Genomic DNA, 25380 nt, shown 5'->3' with positions numbered 1-25380 from the left:
TGGAAAACTGACCTCCAGACTTAAAGGCACTCAGTGGTATTTGTCTTAGCCAGAGAAAATATACCAAAACAAAACACAACTTCACTTTACGCACATTATATTTCTTCTTCACTTTACAAGGATAATTGAAGTCCTGTCTCCATAATGTGATGTGAAGAAAAACAAGCCACCATTTCCATTTCAATGTAGGACTTTTTAAAATCTGGATAATTATTGATTTGTTCCTGTCAAAGCTACCGAGGACATGAATATTAGCAGGGTTTGGTAAATCATCTATTTGTCAGAACTCCTCGGACAAACAGTGGGTGTGTATGGGTGTGTTGGGCGAAGATACTTTGTGGAGACACAATTTAATTATGTGGCATGAGCTGCCACTTAACTGGTAGTGATTACAATGTCCGCCAATTTCAGATGTTACCTTAACAGATGTAAGTCAAATGTGCAACAATAATCCCGTCAGGCATGTGTTGTTTACTTTTCGCGTATTAAATGACTGCCTTGATTTATCAAAGGTTTTTTTTTTTTTTAATGAAACATTAATTGACTGCTTTATTGAGAGGTTGGTGATTATTTTCTGACTTAAGTTCAATTGTGTTTAATTAAATGGAAAGATTGTCATTGTTAGGGGGAAAATATCAGCATACTACAAGTCCATGAGGAGTACATATTTTGTTTTGGCACTGCGTCACATTTCTGTTGTGACTCTTAACAATTTGTCCAAAAATTAGACATTAAACGCTTGGATAAACTATACAAGAGTTAAAGACTACTAAATGCTCTAATACTCACTGAATTAAACATCAGTTTCATCTTTCATCAATTGACACTTTTTTGGCTACATAGAAACGTTTGTATCTAACGGATGTAGAGGAACACAATTGCATCAACGTTATTTCCCTGTCATGTCACACAGTTGTGCGGCAACCAAAAGGCTGTCGAGATGTCAAACTCGTGGCTGACAGCCGTACGCCACTTCTGTGGGAAAATGGGAGGAAGGCAAAACATTTTTTTTCTTTATGCAGACAAAGCTCGTCGTCTTGTAATCTACAAGAACAAAGAGCAAAAATGCTGTTCTCCACTGTGCGCCTTTGTTTACTGCGTTATGTTCCAGTTGATTCATGGGTTGGTGACACTGGAGCGCAGGGATGATGTCATTGTACTTAATCAACACAGCTACAGTATTCCCAATCTACACACACACACACATACAGAAGAAATAAGACAGAGAAGATATAATCATTTCAAATTGTACTGAGTATTATTGTGGCGGGTCGATATGTATAGCGTGGTGTAAAATGTGACCTTTTTCTTTATTTTTAAGATATATTGTATTATTCCCTTTAATTTTCAAATACCTTGTGTCTGAAATGTGCTTTGCTTTGCTCGGAATATTTGCTGGAAACCATTGATAGAATTGTTTTTATTTTTAGGTCCAAATGAGAGCGACGGCTCCAGGTGGAGGACTGGAGATTTGAACAGGGGTCACGTGTCACACCCTTCAATGGGAGACAGAGAGGGTGAGGTTATCCAGGTCACCACCGCCTTGCCTATTAACAGCCCAGACCACCGGCCCGTCCTTAGAGCCTTGATGCTTCATGAGCACCTTCTCTTGAGGGACTTTGAGGGAGACCAGCACTTTTTCAGGAGCGACGGCTCTGCGGCGGCGTATCCTACCAGACCGGGCCCCGTGTCAGCCTCAGATGCGGCGCACCCTGCCACTCGAGTTGTTCCCCACGAGGATGCTCCTGCCTTCTCCGACATCGCATCGACCGCAACTGCAGCTGGCACCTCGCCACTTACCACGTTCACTCCAACACCGAGACCTCTGATGCCTCTCCTCCAGAAGTCCTCTGAGGAAATAAAGCAAGGAGGAGGCGAGCTTGAGCCGACCACACAGTCCCTGACAACACAAGCGACACCGAATCCAGACAACACAGCCGCCGCTTCCTTATCAATGCAACAAGATCACCGTCACACTCGGAGGGCATTTTCTGACCAGGCGGACCTCGCGCCCTCTTCTGCGTTGCTGGGGAAAGGGGAGCCGAAGGTAACGCCACTGAATGACAGAAGCAGTCTCAAGAAGCTTCTCCCAAGCCTAACTTCATCGTCCCCAGCGGAGGGTTCTGCCACGTCAACCTCCGTGATCACGACGACAACCATCACCACGGTGCAAACATCTGGTGAGAGTATTACTCAATTCTTTTGACTCTTAATTTCGGAGATTACATTGAGGAAAACAGAAGGGCGTTCAGATGACTGTGAAATAAGTATCGGCCATGTCACAGTAATCCAAACCCCAAAGGAAATTCAAAGTTTTGAATATCTCCCTGTTGTGATTTGACACACGCATCTCAGAAGAGAAGAAAATTAAGCGCCAGATTCCAGCATCCTTTCTGTTCATTTTCCATGCCGCATACAGCTTTTTAACCCTCCACTTGGGATAACAGAGGTGCTCATGTGTCTAAGACGATCTGATTTGTCCCGCCTGTACTATGCCGTAGCTGGAGGACCAATCCACAGATAGTTTGAGCTAACATGGCCACAGAGACACAGGTGGGCTGTCAGCAGGAGTCAGTCAGTCAGGAAAAGGAAATCACACGTCTTTTCGCTCTCTCCCACAGAACCGTGCGGCCTAAATTTCACTGACCCCGAGGGCAACGTTGAAATCCTGCAGCGGCCTGACACTGCAATGGAGTGCAACTACTTGATTACCGTCTACTTGGGGTACGGCATCGAGGTTCAGGTCAGTGCTCAAGACCCCATGTCAGTATTGTGAGCATCGGATATATTACCCAGGATTTTGATTAAGTGATTAAGTTGTGTAAGCATCTTTTGCCCTCCTGAAGTAGGCAGAATTTGGTACCAAACTGACCCTTAGTGCTTCTCTAACATTTGTGTGTTTAATTTTTCATGGATAGATAATGGATAGACATTGAAAACATAGTACAACGTACTAGAGAAATAATTCATGTGGTGAATAGCTCATACCTTGCACCAAAAAAGACATTACTGACCTCAAATTGCTACTGTAGCTCTCTCATCTTGCACGTTTATGCTTTTACCTGACTCAACTTGTGTGCATCAAAGCAAAATATGACCTTACATTCGGCTCCAAATTGTGGACAGAAACTCAAATCTAATTACTGCGGAGCTATCACTTTGTAAATGCAAGTGACCCTTTTTATTTACTAGTGGCTCGATATTGTTGCTTATTATAAATTGTGTCTGACTGTTATTGTTCATAATAGGCCTAATAACTGTTAATGTTTGCATTATAAAACACTCACAATGAACAAACAAATGAAATAAGGGCGCATGGGTTAATCCAGTAAAGTGCACTGACATATTTGGTGTTAGCTTTTAGAATATTTGCTGGTCGTGTGTGGGTTGATGAAGATAGACAGCCAGAAAATTGCTTGGGTGTGTGGGAGGATAAGGGAAAGTCTCAGGTTCAATGTTTGTACAGAAAGTCTTTTTTATAAAGGTTATAAGAATTAATTTTCTGTGTTTATATGTGTGTGTGCTGCCTGGCATTTGCAATTTCATCAAACAGTTAATTTACCACCGGAGACTTGAAACTATATGCGAGCTTTGTCTCCCTGCCTCTGGAGAGCTAAGATAAGTCTTGACTGAGTATACACTTTCTGAAGAGAGTACCACAGAGACTCTTACCTGCACATATCCACACAGGCAAACCTGAGCAAAGACTTCACAACGTTTGATGTCATAGCTGTGAACCATCACAGACTTTCCAGTGCATTTTTTGACAAAATATTCACTGGATGCATTCAAGTCGGCAGCGAAGGAAAGGGAGCTTCTGTCCTCCATCCTGATGAATTGATTGCAAAGGCTGAACTGCGTTGACCAGCGCATGACACGACCAAATGAAGCCACGGTCTCCGTTTCTTTTGAAATGTCACATTGAAGGCACGCGTGCATTGCAGCAAGTCACCGGCAGTCATCTCCTTCCGCCTGGAGGCAATCCGTGTCTCTTGGCGTACTCGTGGCAGGCTCGGATTACACATTTTCTCGTTATTGTTCCTTAGTTTTTCCTGCAGAAATGCAGAGGAACTTCATATTTGCAACATTTTCACAGCTGTGAGTAATTATTGATGCCATGACAACGACAAATCTCGTCCTTTGTTTCATTCAATGGATCTATTGGGCACTTCTATTTAGATGTGTTTTCCTTTCATCTCAAGAGTTCCACTTTTCACCGTGCTGTGCAAAGTCATTTTGATGATACTAATCTCCCTTTAATCACAGTATCCAATAAGGAAAGAACGATGCCATGAACTGTCAGTGGAGCGAGTAAATTGATTGCTTTCACTTTCCTGATGAGTTTATTTGCCATTTTCTCCCAACCATCGCTGGAGGACTCCCGCACCCCACATCAACGCTCGTTTCCATGCGTGGATTCTGCACAACTGCGGAAACGTTCCGGAATCAGATGGAAGGTTGAAATGCAACACCAAATACTTCCCTCTCACGTCAACTCTAACCAGTGGGACTTGGCAGAATTTAACCGACACAAAAATAGAATCATACTTGATACACAAGACATAAGGCCGCAACCTCTAGCGGAGAATCGTCTTGGTGCAAGGAAGTGTTTTGGCAACTTGCCACTCTTGTGAAGGGCGCTCATCAGAAAATCTGCATGACGCAAATTATGCGAGTGAGCCAATTTCAAGGACATGTTTTTTCTCATTACTCTTATATTATCAATTCACACTGCTGCATTAATTAGTGAGTCAGTTGCTGCCCAAAAATCAGAGTCAGACAGTCACATAAAAGGAATAAATGTGACCTCTTTTTTTTTTTGTAACACTTTCAGAATGTCATGAGTGAAATGTATCAAGACAATGTTTTTTGTCATTTTGCCCGACCAACTGTTGGATCTCTGTTCCCGCAGCTCACAGCATTTCATGGCTTTTCCCATCTGCTCTGATGGCCACTTTATGATTATTTTTCAATATAAAATTCAGACACGTTTGGAAGCTATTTCACATCAAAGAGATCAGCAACAAACAACATGGAAACTTCAAAATACAAAAGACAATGGCATTCATTTATTTGTGAATGTACATTCTTATTGGCCTTTAATGCAAAGTGTTTTACTAAAAATGTGCATCCATCCCTTTTCTTAGCCGCTTATCCTCCCGAGGGTCATGGGAATGCTGGAGCCAATCCCAGCCATCTTTAGACAGGAGGTGGGGTACACCCTGAACTGGTCGCCAGCCAATCGCAGGGCACATAGAGACAAACCATAATTCAGACACACATTTACAATTCAACATTTACAATCAACATACCATGTGAGTTTTTGGGATTTAGGAGGAAAGCGGAGAAAACCAGCACAGGCACGAGGAGAACATGCTCTATGTTAGGTAGTTAACACATCAACCAAATCAATATATTTTATCATTTAAACATAATACGCCTATCTTTACATTAAGTATTATCCTATTCGTTTTTTCATCCTTGATATCGTGCACCTTTTCTGCAGTGCATCAATTTTGGAAAAACCGTTTTGGTGGACAGCTGGAGGTTTACGGGAGTTGGAAAGTTGCGTCTAATTTGGCCACATGAATCCTGTCGATGAGCTGGTTGTCACCTTTTTGTCAGCCATTTGTTCCAATTGGCTATCCTCTGCTCACTTACAGCGTCTACGGGTCTCTGCCTCAAGGTCCTCGCATCTCTGTGTGCACATTGTCCTCCCAGGTCTGGTTCATGGAAGTCTGCATTCTTGGGGAAAAGAATAAATTCTGTGGGGCTCAGAGAGTTTGATAGATTTAAGGGGGTTAGGAGCCCAGGCGGGCAATTTCTCCCACTGCCACAAAGCATGATTGGAGGAGTGTTTCCATTTTCTGACAGGCTTAAGGCAGCAGCATTCAAGAAGATGGTGGGGATAGATTTTGTGGTCAATACTGTGAATCCCATTTCTACTTCAATTCTTTTCTTTGTTTCCCATTTCCATACTAATGTCACAGCTTTCCCATTTGTCCGCCTATTTCAATGCCTCAATCAGCATCAGGTCTAGTGGAAAACTTTCAACGCTGAATAGTCTTGGCTCTTTCGACCTTTGAATTAAATATGTAATCTCCGATTGTTCTTGGCCCATCAGCATCAAACATGCATGTTGTTTTGACTCAGCACTTTCAGCCAGTGCATTCATGAATGAATGGGACTCAACAGTTCCAGATGATTAATTCAACCCAAGACGGCTTTTTTCTTCATCCGGTTTGACCTCAACATAATTGTAGCCAATTGCATGATATGACAATACCGGAAAAGCAATTTTAAAAGAAAACCAATACAACACATCAGTGTTGCTCTAAAATGATTTAGGAAGTGTCGGAATGCCGTTTTGTCCAGACTGTGAGGAGTATAGAAAATAGATGTACTGAATACTTGGTTTTAACGCACTGCTTGGTATGCGGTCGGCCTTCAGGAATTAAACTCAAGGTGCATCAGTGTATGAAGCATGTTGTATGTTTACAGCTAACCCTTTAGAGGTTTAACAATTGTTTGGTGTTGCTACGTCGGTGACAAGGCGCTTCTGACTCCGATCAATAATCATTTTAATAAGCAGCACTAACACTTAACACAGCCTCTTCACAGATCCGGGTGAATAGCCACATCGATCCGAGCACGCTCACTTTAATTTCAGTGTATATTTACCAAAGGGGAAAAAAAAAAATGACCACATCATTGACCCTGCTTGAGCGTGACTGATGAGGCGGGGAATTACTTTGCTTTTGTTGCTGTTAATTGATGACAAGCGCTCTCGTCACATGAGCAGGACAGCAATGAACGCGTCTCTCGACTCAAGATACAGTACACACACACACACACACACACACTAGGCAAAACATTGAGGTATGCCTGATGTAAACGCAAAAGAGACTTTTGACAGCTTTTATTTAGAATTCAGTGATGAACATTTTCCATAATTTTTGTGAAGTTCTGAAAATGCCTAAAATTATGATAACTTATGGTATGCTGAATAAAGTTTGTTCTGTACTATTCCATTTAGTCTGCTCTAAAGTTTTACATAGTTAAGGTGTGAGGACATTTAAAGGGAAATTTGAATGAAATTACAAGCAATACTGGCAATAAACAATTTTTTATAACATCTGAATGCATCAATAAAATGCATACGTAACTCTACATTATACAGTACAGTATATGCTGTATAAAATATCTCACATGTAGACCACTTATGTTTTTGTATATATATTCTCACTATTCTGCATACCTTTTCATGAGAAAACACTGAGGATGTATGACACAGTGCTACATTGTGTAATAAAGTAGTCATTGTAACTTGCAAATTTTCACTTCTCTGAAAATAACTCAAGACGGAGCCAGGCTACACACGACAGGTTTCTGGACAGGAGAATACGCAAAGAGGAAAAGTGTGCAAACCCAGGTGCCTTAAAAAAGGAGAATATACTGACTGCAGCCTGGAGTACACAATAGATTTGTTCATGAGAAGGTGACACTTTGCAATAGAGCCGGCGACCGCTTGTGTTAATCCGTTTTGGAAGGAGATGACGGGGCTGTAGAAGGAAAGCCTTCTTCATGTTGTGCCTTTCGGGAGTGAGTCAGGACGTAAAGATGGGTTTGATCTTGATGAGCTTTTAGGGGCGTCAGGGCTTTGGCAAGATGAGTTTTCATGAGGCCGAGCCATCTTTGAGGGGAATGCTCTTCAGGTGACACTAATTGCCGCTGCACCCATCAAGCTGTCATAAAGGCGAGGGCGAGGCCTGGCAGAGGGCTTGTGTTCTCGCAAACACACAGTGTCACCATGGAGAAAGGAGAGTAAAGATGCACGCTTTGAAAATACAAAAAGTAATCCGTGTGGCAAGGATGGAAGTCTATGGAGAAGTGCACCCTGCTGTAAATAAACTCAAATGTCATGGCTGGAGAGGCATTGAAGAAAGCGGGGACAGTTTATTGGAAAGTAAGGAGCTCATCTCAGGTGGAAGATTGATGTCGGGTCGGCTTCTGTCTTTCTGCTTTCACAAGGAGGGTTAACCCATTGCATCATTCCCAACCAGGAGCAGCAGAGAGCGCGGTATCGTCTGACTCTTTGCTTTGACAATAAGCAACGATATAACTCCCAATTGTTATGAAGGCAAATACAATCTCATCTCTTAGCATGGGAGCTGCACCACAGGACAAAATCTAAACACAGTATAATGTAGAATAGAAACAACCTCGTGGTACTGCATGATTGGTTCTATTCTTTCACTATCTGGACGGAAGAAAACTTCAGAATACGCTGTTTGAAAGCATGGTAAGAATATGGTGTTGGGGTTTTGTCACAAGTGAATACATATGTCAGCCAAAATGTGAAATGAGTCAAAACAAGCAATTTGTTCTTGAATTCAGCCACAGGCTCTGGCATATTCTCATTAGCACTCGGGCTTTGGCAGGTTGGTAAGGAATCATTGTTTTAGTAAAACGAGGAATGGCCCTGGCTTATTTGTATGGAGGTAACTGTTCGATTGAGATAATGTTTTTCACGTACTGAGCACTGGAATGAGTCTTTTTTTTTTTTTTCCCAATGAATTTATCAAGACATTCACAAAACCGCACCCGAAGGTGGCTTAGAAATGAACACGTAAACTAGAGGGCGGCGAGGCGGGTACCCTTCATGAACGCGTCAGTGTAACGGTCAGTAGGTTTCGTCATAGTAATGAGGTCTTCGCAGCTGCTGAATCCAAAAGATGTTGATTTATCCCCCCTTCCGCCCCTCCTCCCCTGCCGCAGGGTCATTTAATTTCCATGTATAGTGGGATGAGTTTGATTACATACTCCTCATTTCAGCATCAGCGATGGCTCCTGTGAGTCACTGTAAATGTTCATTATGGAGCCCCAGCAGATGTTTTTGAACAATAAATTATCGGTGGGCCTCAGCCTCTTAGCAAAGTTAATTCATAGAGTGTTTACTTACAAATTACACGTTACGCACGAACATGCGATGCGTTAAACATATTGTTTCTTTCAAAGAGGCAGGGGCCATGAGAAGTGTTTGTGCTATCCATTTGAATTTGTATTTTTTTTTTTAAGTGCACATGAATCACGTGTTGCAAAGTGCAGATCATTTAACTAATGACAGTATACGGACCACCTCTGGTAATTAAAGTAAAAGCCGTGATAACAGACTGCATGAATTCCAAGCAATATAATATCTGTAAAAGCTTGTTGCAGTCAAAACAACACAATTTATATGAACAAAATCCATTCATCTACTTGCCTTCTATGCACAAAATGTCCATGGTAGTAATGCATTATTCTGCATTAACAACATCATTAAATTCTAGCAAACTAGTGAATGTGATTTAAAAGGAATAACTACATTACTGCCGGAGCACAACACACAGATTATACGACGCAATGCTACAATATGCCTACATACATGGGTATTAAAAAAAAAAAAAAACTGTTGTCCCAAAATATCAATTATCAGTAATTCCACAGAATCTTAACGTATAAGTTTGATTCTTTCCATGACTACGCTAAAATTCCATTCAAATGGAAGCAATGAATCCTCCAACCGAACAATTTGGAACTCGCCCCGCATCGCATAAATGTTGATTGTCATCCAAGCTCCACCAATCGTGTCGAAGGAGAAGTCAGGCAGTAAAATGCGCAGAGGAACCCACATAGGCAGTGAGAGAATGGACAGGTGAGCAAGAGAGCTGTCCCTCTGGGCATTTGGTTGGAGTACCAGCGAATTTAAGGCAGTGTGATGTCGCCCGACATGGCCAATGATTCATAATTGAAGCAGGACAGCTGTTGCCGGCTGCAGTGACAGGTCCCAGCGAAGGTGACGGATGACAGGGCCCTCGAGGGCGCAGTCCAAATGTTCCATGCTGGCTGCATCCCTCTGCGTCCTTCGTAAGCCTCCCTTGTCTCTTTCAACCAAGTGCTCACATTTTCTTGTCATCTTTGCTGGTTTTTTGTTTTTTTGATAATTGACAGGATATGTCAAATATGTTAAAACCCCCCAGGAAGACACTCAAATAGAGCAACATTTAATTGAATGCATGCCGGCACAACATTAAAGACATCTCTCCTCAGCAGCCAATAATTTCAAATGTTACTGTCTATTAGCTTTATAAATTTGCTTTCACAATAAATGATTGAGAAATCCCCTCAATTTGTTCCACTCGTTTATAACTGGGTATCAGACCCGGTCAAGCTATCACGCTATTTAACCATCATGAATGATGCTGATGGCTGTGACGGTCAAAGCTCTGACTGTGAAAAAGGTCACAGAAATTACTCTAGCAGCTGTGCCCCCCTTCATTGATCAGATGCATAGAATGATCTGGCAAACGGATTATTTATACAGTATTTGGCAGCAATGCCAGATGATGTTGTGATCTCTTGTTATAAAATCATATTTTAAGCACAAACACAGCAGGACGGGTAATGCAAGTTGCTTTTAGTAGTATCTGAATATTTGCAGAATCACCTTTTGTGTTACTGTATCACAAAATACACCTAATGGTAATAATATTTTTATGATTTATATTGTCATTTTCCTTATTTACCCATTGGAATCAAAGGAATCAGATCGATAAACAGTTATGATAACGGAATCGGAGTCACAAAATTTGGTTCAACTTCCAACCCAAATTACTTAACTTAAAAAAAAAAATGTGGAGACTTATTGCATTTTTTTTCCCTTTTGAAGTCACTATGCCTGTTCGAGGTTATTTTGTAATCAATGATTAAATGTTGTCCTCGTTTGGCGGTTTGAAGACCAGCAGTTGAGCAGAGAGCAGTGTCATGGTGGCCCGTGATAAAAATCAAATCAATCTCAGTGTCTGACCTTATGGATGATTCCAGAAGTCACCTCCAAACTCAGTTCTTGAAGAGTCCATTAGCCTCTCTGCGCTTATTGTCAGCACGGCATCCAGCCCCCGTGATCGTTTGTCAGCATTCCACAACGGTTTCCGCTGCTCACGCTGCCCACTGTCTCAACTCTTTCAGTCTTTCTACCTCACTGACACTCCAGTGCACAACTCGCTTGGCTGACGACACGTTTTCAGCTCGTGGCAAAACCTGAGCTCACAATGACTCCATTGGCTTTCAGAGCATGAAGTGGGCTTCTCTGCAAGATGGCACATTTGTGTTTCCAAAGTGATAAAAGCAGATGTTTATATATATGTATATATAAAATATGTTTGTAGGTGTGTTGTGTGTGTGTATGGGAAAAGCCAGCCAGTTATAGTAAACATAAATAGTAAAATAGTACAAGTTAGTTATATTGAAATATTCAGAAAAATGTGTACGTATTCACCAATATGCTGAGAAACATAACACCATTTGGCCGTGGTGCAATACTGACAGATAAATCAATTTCTTTTGTGCAAAAAATATGTGTTCAGAGATCGGGGATTTCATATGATGTGTCTAACAATTACTGTAACATGAACAGATTTTCTTCTGGTTCATGGGTGAAAATATATCCATTTAAAAGGGACAAATGACTGAGGATGTGCATGGTTGAATTGCACACCAGTGAAATGCAAACAATCGGAAGGTTTTTCCACGTGTAGCCATGTTCTGTGGTTTATTTTAGGTTCTGAATGCAAGCGTGTCGGAGGGGGAGCAAGTGACTGTGGAGGACACGGGTGGCCGAGAAGCCTTCCTTCTTGCCAATGAGTCTGTCTTAATTCGAGGGCTTGTGCTGCTCAGTCGGAGCAACCAGATCTCCATCCGTTTCCGTAGCGACCGACAGCATAACTCGGGAGTCCTTCAGCTCCATTACCAAGGTGAGACAATGGTGCACGATGTCATCTATGACGAAATGGTCAGATGCTATTATAATTTCTCATAATTACACGCGTTGGGTGGACTATAGTATGATTACTACAAGATTGTGCAATTAGTATTACCTTGTTGTTTTGCTCCAAAGTATGCCCTACATTGCCATAAAGTAGACATCTTTGGATGCATATTGTGAGCTCGCCTTCTTAGATTTTCAAAAGTGAAATTCAACACGACACCCGTAGTCGAACAATAATTACTAATGAATATCACATGTTGCTGCAATTATTGCACTGCCTCAGGGAGGTTTTTCATTCACTTCAACGACACAGAAGTCTTTAAATGTGCTTAAATAAGAACTAGTGACAGCAAGAAAAAGCTCTTGGAATAAATCGTTGGCAGCATATATCGTATGACGGCTCATAAATTTGTCTTTAGCTTGCCAAGCGTGTGTGTCTTTGCGTGCGTGCCCGACATTGATCTTCCATCTCTACGACAATGTCTGTTTATCCTAGCACTCGCGCAAAGTGGCCGCCAATTACGTGGCCCATCGATTTGGGTTGATGGTGGAGCCGGTCAACAAAACATTCATTCCGGCACATTACGGCAAGTCTTTCATCAGCTCTAAAATGAAAGGCATCGCGCAAAACATTGCTGACTACGGGATCTAAATCAGCTCATCTCTGCTGGTTGCTGTGTGTGTTCAGACCTGATGATAACATTGAGGGGTCAGTCCAGTTACGATATGGCTCGTCGCATTTCGACGATGTATTGTTCTCCATCGGTTCTCCAATACATTTCAGGGGAATGACCTGTCCAGTTGGACATGTGAGATTTTGTTTGGATCCTGGTTTGGTCTTCATTATGTGGAGTTTGCATCGTCCATGTCCAGTCTTTCTCCCATCTTGCATGGCTGCCGACTCTAATTTGCCAATTGGTGGGAATTTGAGTGTGAATGTTTGTCTATTTGTGGTGACCAGTCCATGGTGAACAAGTCACCTTTGAACTCTAGCTCACTCTTTACCCCAGAAGAGGCTAAATGGTAGATAACGAATTAATACATTTCAGTCATTTTAGAAGTGTTGTGAGAGTGGTTCTCTCCAAACTTGGTGGACTTTTTGTGTGTCAATTTTATTTTTTTTAGGTAAATACTTGATTGACAAGTAAAAATCCAAGCAACCACATTTACAGTATGTCATCTGAGCCAATACTTAATTTTTCATTTACCTAAAAAAAAAAAACCTACACAAATTTCGTCTTTTATTAATTTAAATATTCAAACTGAAAGCCAAAGAAAAAAAATGTTACAGATGTCACTTTTTCTTTCTTATTCAGAGAAAACAAGTGTTGTCAAAACAACTTATTTCCATGGCTCCTCTCATGCTGTGAACTGAAATTAATTAGCTATTGATAAATGAAAGAATGGCCCTTATTCGCATGTTTTTTTTTTATCAGATTAGACAGTTTTTCTGACGCCAATGGCCCCGGATGCTTCTTCGAATCTGTTGCCGTCATTCTTAATATTTCCTGAGCAACAACGGTGAATAAGCAAATGAGCTGATAAAATAATTGTCTAAGTGAGTAATAAAGGAATCGGTTAAACGCCAAACAGAACAGGTAAGTCTTGAGACTCCATTAAAAAGTAGCAACAATGTCTGGGAGAAGGAATTACTGCCTGTGCAAATCTAGATAAGCACATCCAAGAATTAATTAGTCTTTTTATCGTGAGGGATGTTTCGACAAATTTCTTAATTTCTCCGTGAGTTGCCTGAATCCTGAGTTGGATTTATTGGCACAGTCTGTTGTTGGTCTAAATTAGAACGCTTCAACCTTGCCAGAGGTCAGCACCGCTCATGTGTGTCTTTCAACGTCAAACTTAAATCAAATCTAACCACATGAAAGCAAACTTTGTTGCGCTGATTTTAAATGGGGAGGGTGCACGGACCGGAGACACGGCATATATATCAATTTGTCTTCATCTCCCCACCGAGCTTGGGCGACACCTTGTCCTTTATAATCGGCTGTGAGAAATGTGATTGGACAAGCATGGAAGAAGCGGGCGGACAGAGTTGTGCCGTGTTGCTCCCAGCTCGGCTCGGAGTAATTAATATCCGCTGCAGCATCGGCACCGCCTGCGACCGACTGATGGATGCCTTTATAACTTTGTTGTGATACTCCACTGCTAAGACCGCTCTGCATGTGTGTGTGTGTGTGCGTGAGAGAGAAAGAGAGAGAGAAGGACTTCCATGTTAAAGGTCAAGTTTTTAGACAGTATACATATATAAATGGCTTAATTCATAAAGAACCATGTCTGACGCTACCACGGCATCATTTGATGTTGGATTTTCTAACACTGCAAAACCAAACAACTCTCTGTATAACCACTTGCATTTTTTTTTCCTTTGTGAACCAGCAAATGTATTTATTACTCATTTTTGGTTGTTATGTTGGTTTCTTGCTCAAACAAAGCAGGAACAGCAATGTCTGAACCCATCTCAAATCTTTATTAACTCACTTGTGGACCTAGAGCAGTACCCCACACTCCCCGTTGCGGTCTCTCGCCCAGAACCTTCTGGCCAGGGGCGGAGCCAGGATTTTGATTAATATTTTTCAGCTTGTTCATATTTTGAATTGGCATAAGATATTTTGGGCAACAATATTTGCAATTGAAATTGATTTTTGAATCTGCGAAAATCTGCAGTATAACAGCATAAATGTGCTAACGTTAAAAGCAGAACCATTTGAGCTCACATTGCCTCCACCTCATCTTTTTAAACGGACACCTACAAAGTTTGACCCACACACTCTCAACGACTCCATGCGTCAGCTTATCTGACGTTCATGTGACTCATTTTTCCACTTTACACAGGGCAGTAGCAAGATTTTTTTTTTTTTTTTTTTTTAAGTTCAGGAACGTTAAGCTTCAACAGGATTTGTTTTGACAACATAATGCATCGTGAGTTGTTGGCAGATGTAAATTTAAAAAAAAAAAAAGCAATTGAAAATCTCTGTCATCTTCCATTGGAGATGTGCTCTGAGCAGCTCAGAAGGACGCAATCATTGGTGAACTATTATATCCTTTACTGAAGTCTTTTTGCGCCTTGTCTGTGAAATATTAAAATCTGCCCTACCAAATTAGACTCTGCTTCATTTTTTGCGGGGTCATCTTTGATTGAATATGACTTTTGCAGCATTTTAACTTCATTTGTGTCACGTCCCATCGGAACGAGAGTAGGACCCAAATGCAGGACTCGGAAGATGCAAGGTAGTTCAAGGAGACACCTTTATTATATGCAGAGGTAGGGGATCGAGCAGGCAGTCCGGTGCAGCAGCGGTAGTTGGGACGTCGGGCGAAGAGAGCAGGTGAGCGGACAGGCAGGAGTCGGTACACAGGAGAACAATCGAAGCAGGCAGAAGTAACGAAGGAGTCAGGCTTACAAGGTTGGTCGGAGAACGGACGAAGGTCGGTACACACAGGTTCAATCAGGGATACCGGAGCACACGAACGGGATATGAAGATCAACGAACTGGCGCCGGCCAGTTGTCATCGCGGTCATATAAATCCACAGCATAATCAGGCTGCATGAGGCGCAGGTGTGCACATCCCAATCGGCTCACCTGCGTGGACACCCGCACAGCTCGTGCTGGAGCGGCAGGATCATGACAATTTGGAGGGAATGAAAATGAATGAAATGAACTGAAATAATTACGCCACATCTTGGCCATTACAAGTTCTGAAGATTCTACACACTGCTTTGTTGTTCCAAGTCATTGTATTAAATACAAACACAGTTGTTTAATATTTTTTAATAATTTCTGATAATGGCCAAATTGTACGTTAAATTCCATCAATTGTAACAATTTGTTTAAAATTAAAAGTATGTTATGAGAGGCTGCAGAATCTCATTCATGAATGACTAACAATAACAAACTATGTGCATGAATGTAAAAAAAATAGAATGTTTTACCCAAAAAGTTTGAAAATGATGTAAATGCGTTGCTGTTTAATCAGATAGAAAAATGAAGCAAAATAAAAGAATTTTTCAAAATTTACTCAAAAAACATTTTAGACTACAAATAGGGTGGATACAATTTTAAACTCAAGAAAATTTTCTGACATTTATCCAAATAATTTTTCGATTGACTGAAATGCTTTAATGTTGAATCAGATATAATAATGAAAGAAAAGATGACTATTTTGCAGATTTCACAAAAATAATCTACATATGCAGTGGACCCACATTTCGACCGTACAGAAAATGATGAATTTCTTTTTTTTTTTTTTTTTTTGTGGAATAAAGGCCGACCTTTAGTGAACCCGATCTGATTCGGTGACCTCCTCTCAAACGAATCCGTTCCTGGAAATGCGGAGCCGTACTTTTGTTTCCTGTGGCCCAAACGCTTCCTCCGGCTAATCTCGCAGGCAGCCCGTGCGGTACAGCTATTATTTGTAATAGCTAAATAATCACGCTTTATGGCCCCCGCATCTAGCGGAATGGAAGCGGCGCCAAATTTAATACTTCTGGAATTGGCTCTTCAAGTTTTGCCCGCAGCTCTTCCACTGCTCGCTCAATAGGGATGTAAATGCTTCTAAGATAATAGCAATAACTAGGCTCATTGGAGCTAGTGATAAACGACAAATTGAACGGACGACCCAAGGCCGGTGCGCCTTGCCGATTTGCTGCTGGTGGCTGCAGCTTTATTAGTGGTGGAAAAGAAATGCTTTGTGTAAAAGAAAAACATAAGTCATTCAATTAAAACAAGGGATAGCGGCACTTTTACAAGCGCTTTATGGCCATTAGGCACTCACGGCTATTTTCCCTTGAGGTTCATTTCAGAGACGGGCATGTTTAATACCAAGTTATATGTCTCATAAAATGAAGTTTTCATCTCCTAAATGAGTGTCTGGAAAGAAAATCATCTTTTGTGCAGTTTAGCAATCATCACTTGAGTATGCAAGCATGCAGGCAATCGATGCGATTGAGGTGTTCCAATGTGACGGTCCAGCAACACTCAGCTTCCCTCATGAATGGATGGACTCGAATTTGCCATATTTGTCTTGAGAAAAGCCACATTTGTCATAATCCGTCAATCAAATCACTGGAGAAGCTCTCAGTGCAAGCACGTAATATACTTCAGCGCGACTGGATCGAGCCCAACTGCAACATCCACGTAGCCATTCTACAAATACACACACCGCGAATCATCTTAGCATTAAATGATTCTGGTGGACGGCAAGTCAAAAGACCGATATCTAAAGAAATAACATTGTTTTGTCACCTCAGAGAAATATGTGATTTTGTGGCCTTATTTATTTTGGACTTTGCACACGATGTATGTTAATGTTTAAAATGCAGCCATAAATGTTTTTGAAGGTTGTTTACGATTGACTTTGACTATAATAGTGAATTGCAACTTAATGACCGTGAAGTATGGAAATTCCACTGTATCTTAACTTTAGGAGCGCAGTCATGCAGATCTTTTATCTTTCAATGTTCCCTTTTTTTTTTGTCGCCATTATACTAGCTGTCATTAATTATTTGGAGCAGCTCATTAAGCATAAAGTCGTTGTACTGAAAGTATGTGCAACGTTGGAACTATTTCTGTAATTTTGCTTGCTACACAATAGCGTTTATTGTCCAAAGCCATTGCGGGTCTAATTATGTTTACTTGTTCTGGTGCGCACACATTTCCCAGACTTTAAAAGTTGTAGTGCTGTCATTAAAAGGCTGACGCTAATGAGGTCGAACCGTGTGGTTATTAGACGGGAAGAGAAGTTGTTTAATAGCTTCCATTAGACTTGGTTCCCACCAGAGAGCTTCGTCCTCTTGCTTATTCTTCGTTTATTTTCAAAGAGGCACAATCGGGTCTTGGCTTAACCTGGGGGAACCATGACTACGACAACATACACAGGATGTTCATCTTTCAAATATCACATTTGCAATCAGGATTCATTGTACAGTGTTCGTCTTAAAGACTTGACTTTTCTAAATTGCCTTGTCTGACTACATATTTGCGGTACTCGATGAAAACAGCTGGAATTATGAATATTATGAATATGCATTTGTCATTTTGTTGGCTGCATGTGTCATTATTGTGTGATTATTGCTTTATATATATATCTATATTCATCAGAACTACTGTATGTTTTTTTTTTTTAGCATTAAATCCAACTTTCATTTGCAGCATTTTCTTTTTAACCTCAAAATCGCACAATATCCACAAATGTTTTCTGCATCCCATCCCTTTCTTCAGCCTTTGTACTGAGCTGTTCATCGCCCAAGGAGCCTGCCGGCGGAGAAGTTTCCGTGACGCACCTTTATGCTGGTGGGGAAGCGTACTTTAACTGCTTCACTGGCTACCGCTTGAAAGGTCTCAAGATGCTCACCTGCCGCAACGCCACCACGCCTTACTGGGGAGGGAAGGAGCCACAATGCATTGGTAAGGCAATACATACTGGGGATGAAAAATACAGTGCATTTAAAAAACACACACACAGCCTTCGATTGCCTGTGGAGCTGATCTGGTTCAAGATCACGGAGAGGTGAAAACTGAAGAAAAGCGGACTACGCCTAGGACTGGACAACCCTCACATTCACGTGGTCCCTGTGTGGGAACTGCCCCGATCTGACTGCGACAATCGCAGTTAAATCTACCACGACATGCCTTTACAATATGATAATACTCTGTAAACTATATACAATATTTGCACGCAAATACCATGTTGCAGTCTTTATTCGTATCCAATGCCATTTCATTTAAAATTCCTGCTCATGAGAATCTCTTAAGGAAAGAAAAAATTCTGATGAACAAAAGGTGTTGGCTTGCTCCATTTCTACTGTGTTGATTAGTGTACAATCCGGGGCCAAATGAGTGTGTTTTCATACGATTAGCAGCACAGGCAGTTATTGTCTGCAGGCACTTAGCACCTGGCCGCCTTAATTAGAACTGGGTTGCATGATTTTCCCTGTCCCGGTGGTAAAAAAAAAAAAAAAAAGCTCATCGACCAAATCCGGACTTACTCGGCGTCTGGTACAGCTGCTCTGAAACGATAGCGCCGGCGCTGCTGCCATTTTGAACAAATCCCTCACACGGAGTCCTCCAATCTCCATCAAACTTTGAATGGGGACCGGGCGCACAGTCAGCCGGAGGTCCGCGCATTCTGTCCGAAGACGTTTGCTCCGAACCTTCCAGCTTGTGTGGTTCCTGTGGCTCATTTGGTCCTTTTCCTTCCCACACTCCCATACAGCGTCGTGTGGCGGAATGATCAAAAACGCCACCCACGGTCGCATCGTTTCTCCTGGATTTCCTGGCAACTACAGCAACAACCTGACATGCCACTGGGTGCTGGAGGCCCCCGAGGACCAACGGCTGCACATTCACTTTGAGAAGGTCGCTCTGGCAGAGGATGATGACAGGTGGATAAAATACACATGCACATGCGCACACTCTCCAGCCGGCCGGTCCGCATGTGGTTTCCGCATGCCTGTAGTTACTTTGCAGATATTTTTCTGAGAAAGGCGACAGGATAAAGAGACAATTAAATCCTCCAAGGCCAACGCAGGCAAAACATGTGACAAAGCTTTGAAGGCCGTTTGCTTTGTATAGTTTAATCTTTATGCTGCCCACGTTCCAGTGAACAGTGTGATAAAAATTGAGCCCTGTCGTATATCGTGAAAGTCTGCAAGTATTTGAAAAACACACACACAAAAAAAAGGTTCATAATGGTCCGTAGAGGCCATGAGACCACATCAAATCACTACTTTTTTATTGAATTAGTGGGTGTTTAACACATTCACTGCCATTGACAGCTTGAGAAGTCAATTGTCCATGTTAACTGGGAAGGCTGGCAGCGATGAAGCGCCTCCCCTCTCTTGAAGATGCCACAAGGTGGCAGCAAAGCAATACTTGTATATTGCACAGTGCTTTGACCTGAGATTAAAAAAAATGCAAATAGGTGAGTTTTTCGAACATAATGGATAGGCTCTCCCAAACTTATTATTATCATATCACAAATATCCAGATGAACACTTTTCTTTCTATTCTTTGTAGTTTTTTTTCTTCTTGTCACGTACATTCCTTATTGTATTGAGCACTCAAAACAGATACTTGGACCACTTTCCTACGTTGCAATTTTTTTTTCCCAGTTCCATTTCCTGTTCTTAGCTCATCATTACATTTTTTTCTTCTTCTTCGGCATCACGGTCACACTTCTCTATTGTCAAAAAAAAATAAACATCTGAGGTCAGAAGGTTTCTTTAACACCTTTGCAATACATGTGGTCGTTTTCCCTCTGTGCCCTGTCTTGCAAATATACACTATATATATATATATATTTACAACAGAGAGAAGTGAGAAGTTGGAAGCATAAATTGCTGTCATGACATATATGGCCATTCACCTCATTATGAGGTGGCAGACAATGTTATTGTAGAATTATCACAGCTCCACATCTTTTATGCATCTCTGAACACTCAAGGGTAACGTTCATCTATTTTCATCATCCCTTCTCTTTTGTAGATTGCTGATTAGGAACGGCAACAATATTGATTCCCCTCCAGTGTACGACTCCTACGAAGTAGAGTATTTGCCCATCGAGGGAGTTCTGAGCACAGGACGTTATCTGTTCGTAGAGTTTTCCACAGACGGGACTCTGACCTCCACTGGTGCAGCCATCAGATACGAAGGTGAGTTTCTTGTGCGGTTTGCCAATAAAACTGTTGCATCGTCTACTAACCACTGAGCCTTTTTTTGTTTTGTTTTTTTGTGCCCCCGTTTAGCTTTTGCAAAAGGAATGTGCTATGAGCCCTTTGTGAAGTACGGCAATTTCAGCAGCAGTGACTCCACCTATAACGTGGGTGCTGTGGTGGAGTTCTCGTGCGACCCGGGTTACACGCTGGAGCAAGGCTCTGTGGTCATCGAGTGCGTAGATGCCGATAACGCTCAGTGGAACGAGACCGAGCCAGCCTGTCGGGGTGAGCTATCTGATTTAACCTTTTGGACTCTTTCTGAGGCAATTAAATCCACCCGATGACCAAAACCTTTCATTTTGTACTTTATCACTGCAGGATTTAAAAAGAAAGCTGAGAAACACAACCATAATTTCATTCTTTTTGTCTTTTTGATGAAAATGCACATTAGTCATGTTAACTACGGTCCTGAAGGACACGCAGTGTGTGAACCAGACTATGTCATCCATAGCAAATTTCCACACACGCACGCACACACGATCTACACTGACCTTATCGCAAGCTAGTGTAGGCTGCATGTTCATTTTGCCGCACAGCAAAATTGAAAAGCTCTCCTGTAAAGCTGGGCCCTAGATAATGAGAAAAAAAATCACTTGGACCCTCTTGGGTCACGGTCACCTGGTGGTTTACTGGCAGAATTTTTTTAGGTTTTTTTTTCCCAATGTGAAGAAGCCCGCGTGTAATTGTCATGTTTTACTTCAGGTTAAGCTTTGCATAGGATAATTTATATTCCTGGTTTTACTTCTTGGTCGTGCTTTTTAATGTTTTAAAAGTGAGATTATTTGTCTTATAACTCGAGTGGTGACTTCACCTGCCTTGTTAACGCATGCGTCTTTTGTGCCGCAGCCGTTTGCAGCGGCGAGATCACCGACTCTGCCGGTGTGGTGCTGTCTCCTAACTGGCCCGAGGCCTACGACAAGGGGCAGGACTGCATCTGGGGTATCCATGTGGAAGAGGACAAGAGGATCATGCTCGATATTCAAGTGTGAGGCGCTGGGCACTGGGCGTACGGGCGGAAACTCACACAGAGCGGTCTCAGGGGTCACGCTGACCTCCAGACGTTAAACGCGTCATCACAAACACATGCCATCTCTTCCGCTTCACTTTCTCCCACCCCCGATCACGCCGACGCACTATGACGGGCACATGGGAAAGTGTTTCTGTAGTTGCAGTTGCTAATTAGATTTTTTTTTTCATCCTCTACATTAAGCATTCTGCCTTGCTTCCAGCTCGTTCTCCAACCAGATTAGCCAGTAAGCCTTCCTACTCTCGTTTCCCTGGTGTGTCTCAGAGTTGGCTTTGAAATGAATATGCTCTGGCAGTGAACTACCCTGAGCCACTTATCCAGCCCTCCCAACTGGAACTCAACACACATGCACACAGATGTCAACTTTCGACAGGCGCACATCAGCACGGGCGCACATTGTTCCTCCCTGAGCTATTACTCTTACACTAACGTCCCCTCCAACACATTCTCCCCTCGTCGCGATAATACCAAACAGTGTTTAAAGACCACATCGTAAAACATGTTCCTCATATTCTTGCGCTCCATGGGCAAAGCACAAACAAGTGATTCTTCATCAGAATGATTCTCCTTTGGTGCTGCCATATACGGCAAAAAAAAAAAAAATAATAATAATGTATAAGTGATGCTGTTATTGCCTGAAGCACTTGCACACAGGAGGGCACAGGGAGGTTAAATTTAAACCAGCGGGACTGCTGCTGCAGGCTGTAGAAAAATTGACTCACAGACAATCCCTATCACAGGCTATTGTCGGTTATTGGGCATGCTAGTCGTCTGTACACACCTAGACATTCATGCAATTCTGTTCCATATAGGATAGACTTGCAGCACGGTGGAGCAACTAGCGGGAGCGTTGGCCTCACAGTTTTGAGGACTGGAGTTCGAATCTGTGTGGAGATTGCCGGTTTCCTCCCACATCCCCAAAATGTGTTTGGATTCATTGGAGACTCTAAATTGCCCTTTGCTGTGGTTGTGAACTTGATCGTCGTCTGTCTCCCTGTGCCCTGAGACTGGCTGGCAACCAGTTCAGGGTGTACCCCGCCTCCTGCCCTATGACAACTGGGAATGGCTCCATCCCTCCCATGACTCTTGTGAGGATAAGTGGCAAAGAAAGTGGATAGATGAATAGTATAGACTTTATTGATAGATTCCTACATACGACAATACTGTACATATTCTCATTTGCCAAGTAAAACGTGCATCTTGGTCAAAGTTTAGCACAAATTCAGACAAAGTAAAAATCTTCACATTCCGATAAGGTCCACAAGTCCTGGCCCACCATTTTGTTTTCACCTTTGCAAGTTTCCCGTGTTAAATTTCACATAGAAGTGAAACGAGGCAGTTGTTGTCTCTCATACTGAAGAATGTCGGTCTGGGTGACTTAAATGCAACTTGCTGCTGTGATTATGAGTGTTTAATATCCAATGTTCAAAGTCAACCACTTCACCTTGGTGGGGGGAAAAAAAAACCTGAAAAGTAAACGAGTGGTAATCTTGTTTTCATCCAGAGCACTTCAGGTTGAAATTGTCTGGAATTTACAGCGTTTGCTTATCTTTACAATTGCAGAAAACGACTTTGGTTTTGTTTTTTGGTTATACATGTTTGCTTCTGTCACACGGGTGTGAGTTGACATGAGGCTCTCGTGGATGAGTGCAGTCTCATTGTTGCAACGAGAAAGGGAGGGCGAATGTGGTCCACACCCCCTCAATTTAATGAGAACATTTTCCATATTATCATTCATCACCGCGCTTGTGCTGAAAATGACAGAGGAGCAGCGTGCATAATGAGGACTGATTAATTTAGGCCAAACAGGAGGGTTGGCTCCTCACTAATTAGCAGGGCGGCAGACGAGAGGTTGCAGCTGATTTGCACCTGCACATGGGCTTAAGAAAATGTTTCACGGTACCGTATTACACAACGGGGTGCTGTTTCATTATGTACACTGGATTGGCTTTGGGGGGTCCTCTTGTGGACGCTGGCGGTACTACACAACCACTTGAAACCTGCTGAGATTTTATTTGAAATAGAAGCCAGCAATTTAGCTGTCAAATATAAGGAAAAATTACAATATTTCCTTTTCAAAGCATGACACTGAAAGCAATTTAGATTCTTTCAGGATAATGTTGGAGCTTTTTAGACTTGGCAGGTCAGATTCAAAAGGCTCATTGATGTACACCGTTCAGCCGATGCCATTGTCATGCAACCATTTATGCCTTTTCTTTTTCCAAAAGCTGAATACGCAAAAACCAAGCGCACTGCTGAAGGCAGAATACAAAGCTTTTAGGAAAATCGGTCGGCGCTGCATGACGCTAAGCTGTCGTTACAAGTGAGAAGATGTAATGATGTAGTCCCAAATTCCTGAATGGTGCACGTCTTGGCTGAAGGACGCTTTGCTTTCCGGACTCGTGTCTGTGCTGTCTGGAATTGCAAAACCAAGATGACAATAATTTGTCTGACTAAGGTGAGGTACCAAGCTCCTTCTATTAAGGTGTAGAAGGAGCAATCAAAATACTTGTTGTCATCGTCACTTGTCTTGTCCTGTGAAAGCTCGAGATTAGTGTTTTTTTTTAATGACTTAATTGATATGTGCTAAAATTTTAATGGACAGGAAAAGGAAAACGGAAAGGAAATTTGAACTTACTTACTTATACTGGTGTGAAACTTTAAAGCAATGATTAGGTCTGTCATAGTGTTCAAAAATGAAGGGAAAACAGAAATCCCATTTTGCCAAATGAAATATTCCATTTGATAATCGATATTGATTCCTGGAGAGAGACAAATCATGTAAAAATGATGAAAGAAAAATCGTGAGCATTTTGAACTGAACTGCATTCACAATCACATTATTTTATTATTCTATAGTTTGCTGAAATTTTAAGGGTAGTGCTGAGCATGTCTGCTTCACAGCTGAGAGGTTCTTGGCTTGAATAATCTACTCTGGTCGTTCACTGCGTATCTTGAAAGTCATTCTTCGAGCTTGCCTGGGTTTCCCTCCAGGTACTCCGACTTCCTAATGCTTTTCACAAACATTCATGCCTGGCTAAGACTAAATTGCCCAATGTGAACTGCTGTCTGTCCACACATGAGGAAGTGTCTTATATGTGTGAGGACAGATGATGCCGGGATCAGTTCCTAAAAATTGTTAAAAGAGCGTACCCATGCATGTTGCTGATTCAGATCTGATTTGCATTCAGGAGGAGACAATAAACTGAACACCTCTGCCATCGTAGAACCGCTGACATGGAAATAGCCTGTGGTCCGAGATTCTACCTGAGCATCTTATCTTGGCAACCTAACAGCAACACCGTTACCGTGCATGGCATCCCCAGACCAGAACCGACACATTGTCGAACAGGTCATGAGGGACAATGTTGCAGGCAGCACAACTTTCTCCAGTTGTTTATTTAACTTTAGCTCTCACTTGTTTCTCTCATTAAGAACCTGCTGTCGTGTGTGGGAGGAGTTAATGATGAATCTGTTGGTCAATTTGCTGAGCTGTGGCAGTGCACTTCCTTATTAGCAGTGCTGGGAAGTAATGAAGTACAAATACCGGTTAGCACGTACGCCTCACAGCCTTTTGCCACCTATAGCTGCAAGGCAAACCCTGAAGTTTAGGGTGTCTTTGAAAAGATCCAGGACAGTTGGCACAAACGTCATATTCCAGAATACACCTTTTCCCCATCCAAATCCATCCATCCATTTTCTCATTCGCTTATCTTAACGTGGGAGTGCAGGAGCAAATTCCAGCTGTCATTGAGTAGGAGGCCGGGTACACCCGGAATTGGTTCCCAGGCAATCGCAAGGCACAAGGAGATG

The 25380-nt window shown here is 42.1% G+C and overlaps 1 protein-coding gene across 1 annotated transcript in view; it reads left to right on the top strand.

The window, feature by feature from the left end:
- The window catches only part of LOC133491755 (seizure protein 6-like), a 65204-nt gene that overhangs the window by 34476 nt on the left and 5348 nt on the right, over nt 1–25380 (top strand). The window contains exons 2-9 of the mRNA XM_061803316.1: nt 1431–2180; nt 2622–2743; nt 11603–11795; nt 18046–18231; nt 19040–19208; nt 20311–20477; nt 20571–20765; nt 21387–21525. Coding sequence (XP_061659300.1) covers nt 1431–2180; nt 2622–2743; nt 11603–11795; nt 18046–18231; nt 19040–19208; nt 20311–20477; nt 20571–20765; nt 21387–21525 — 1921 coding nt within the window. The remainder of the gene's footprint in view (nt 1–1430; nt 2181–2621; nt 2744–11602; nt 11796–18045; nt 18232–19039; nt 19209–20310; nt 20478–20570; nt 20766–21386; nt 21526–25380) is intronic.

This window comes from Syngnathoides biaculeatus, chromosome 18 (assembly GCF_019802595.1).
Source record: "Syngnathoides biaculeatus isolate LvHL_M chromosome 18, ASM1980259v1, whole genome shotgun sequence".
NCBI classification, from domain to species: Eukaryota; Metazoa; Chordata; class Actinopteri; order Syngnathiformes; family Syngnathidae; genus Syngnathoides; species Syngnathoides biaculeatus.
The sequence above is the reverse complement of the archived record's forward strand: the minus strand, read 5'-3'. Positions and strand labels throughout refer to the sequence as shown.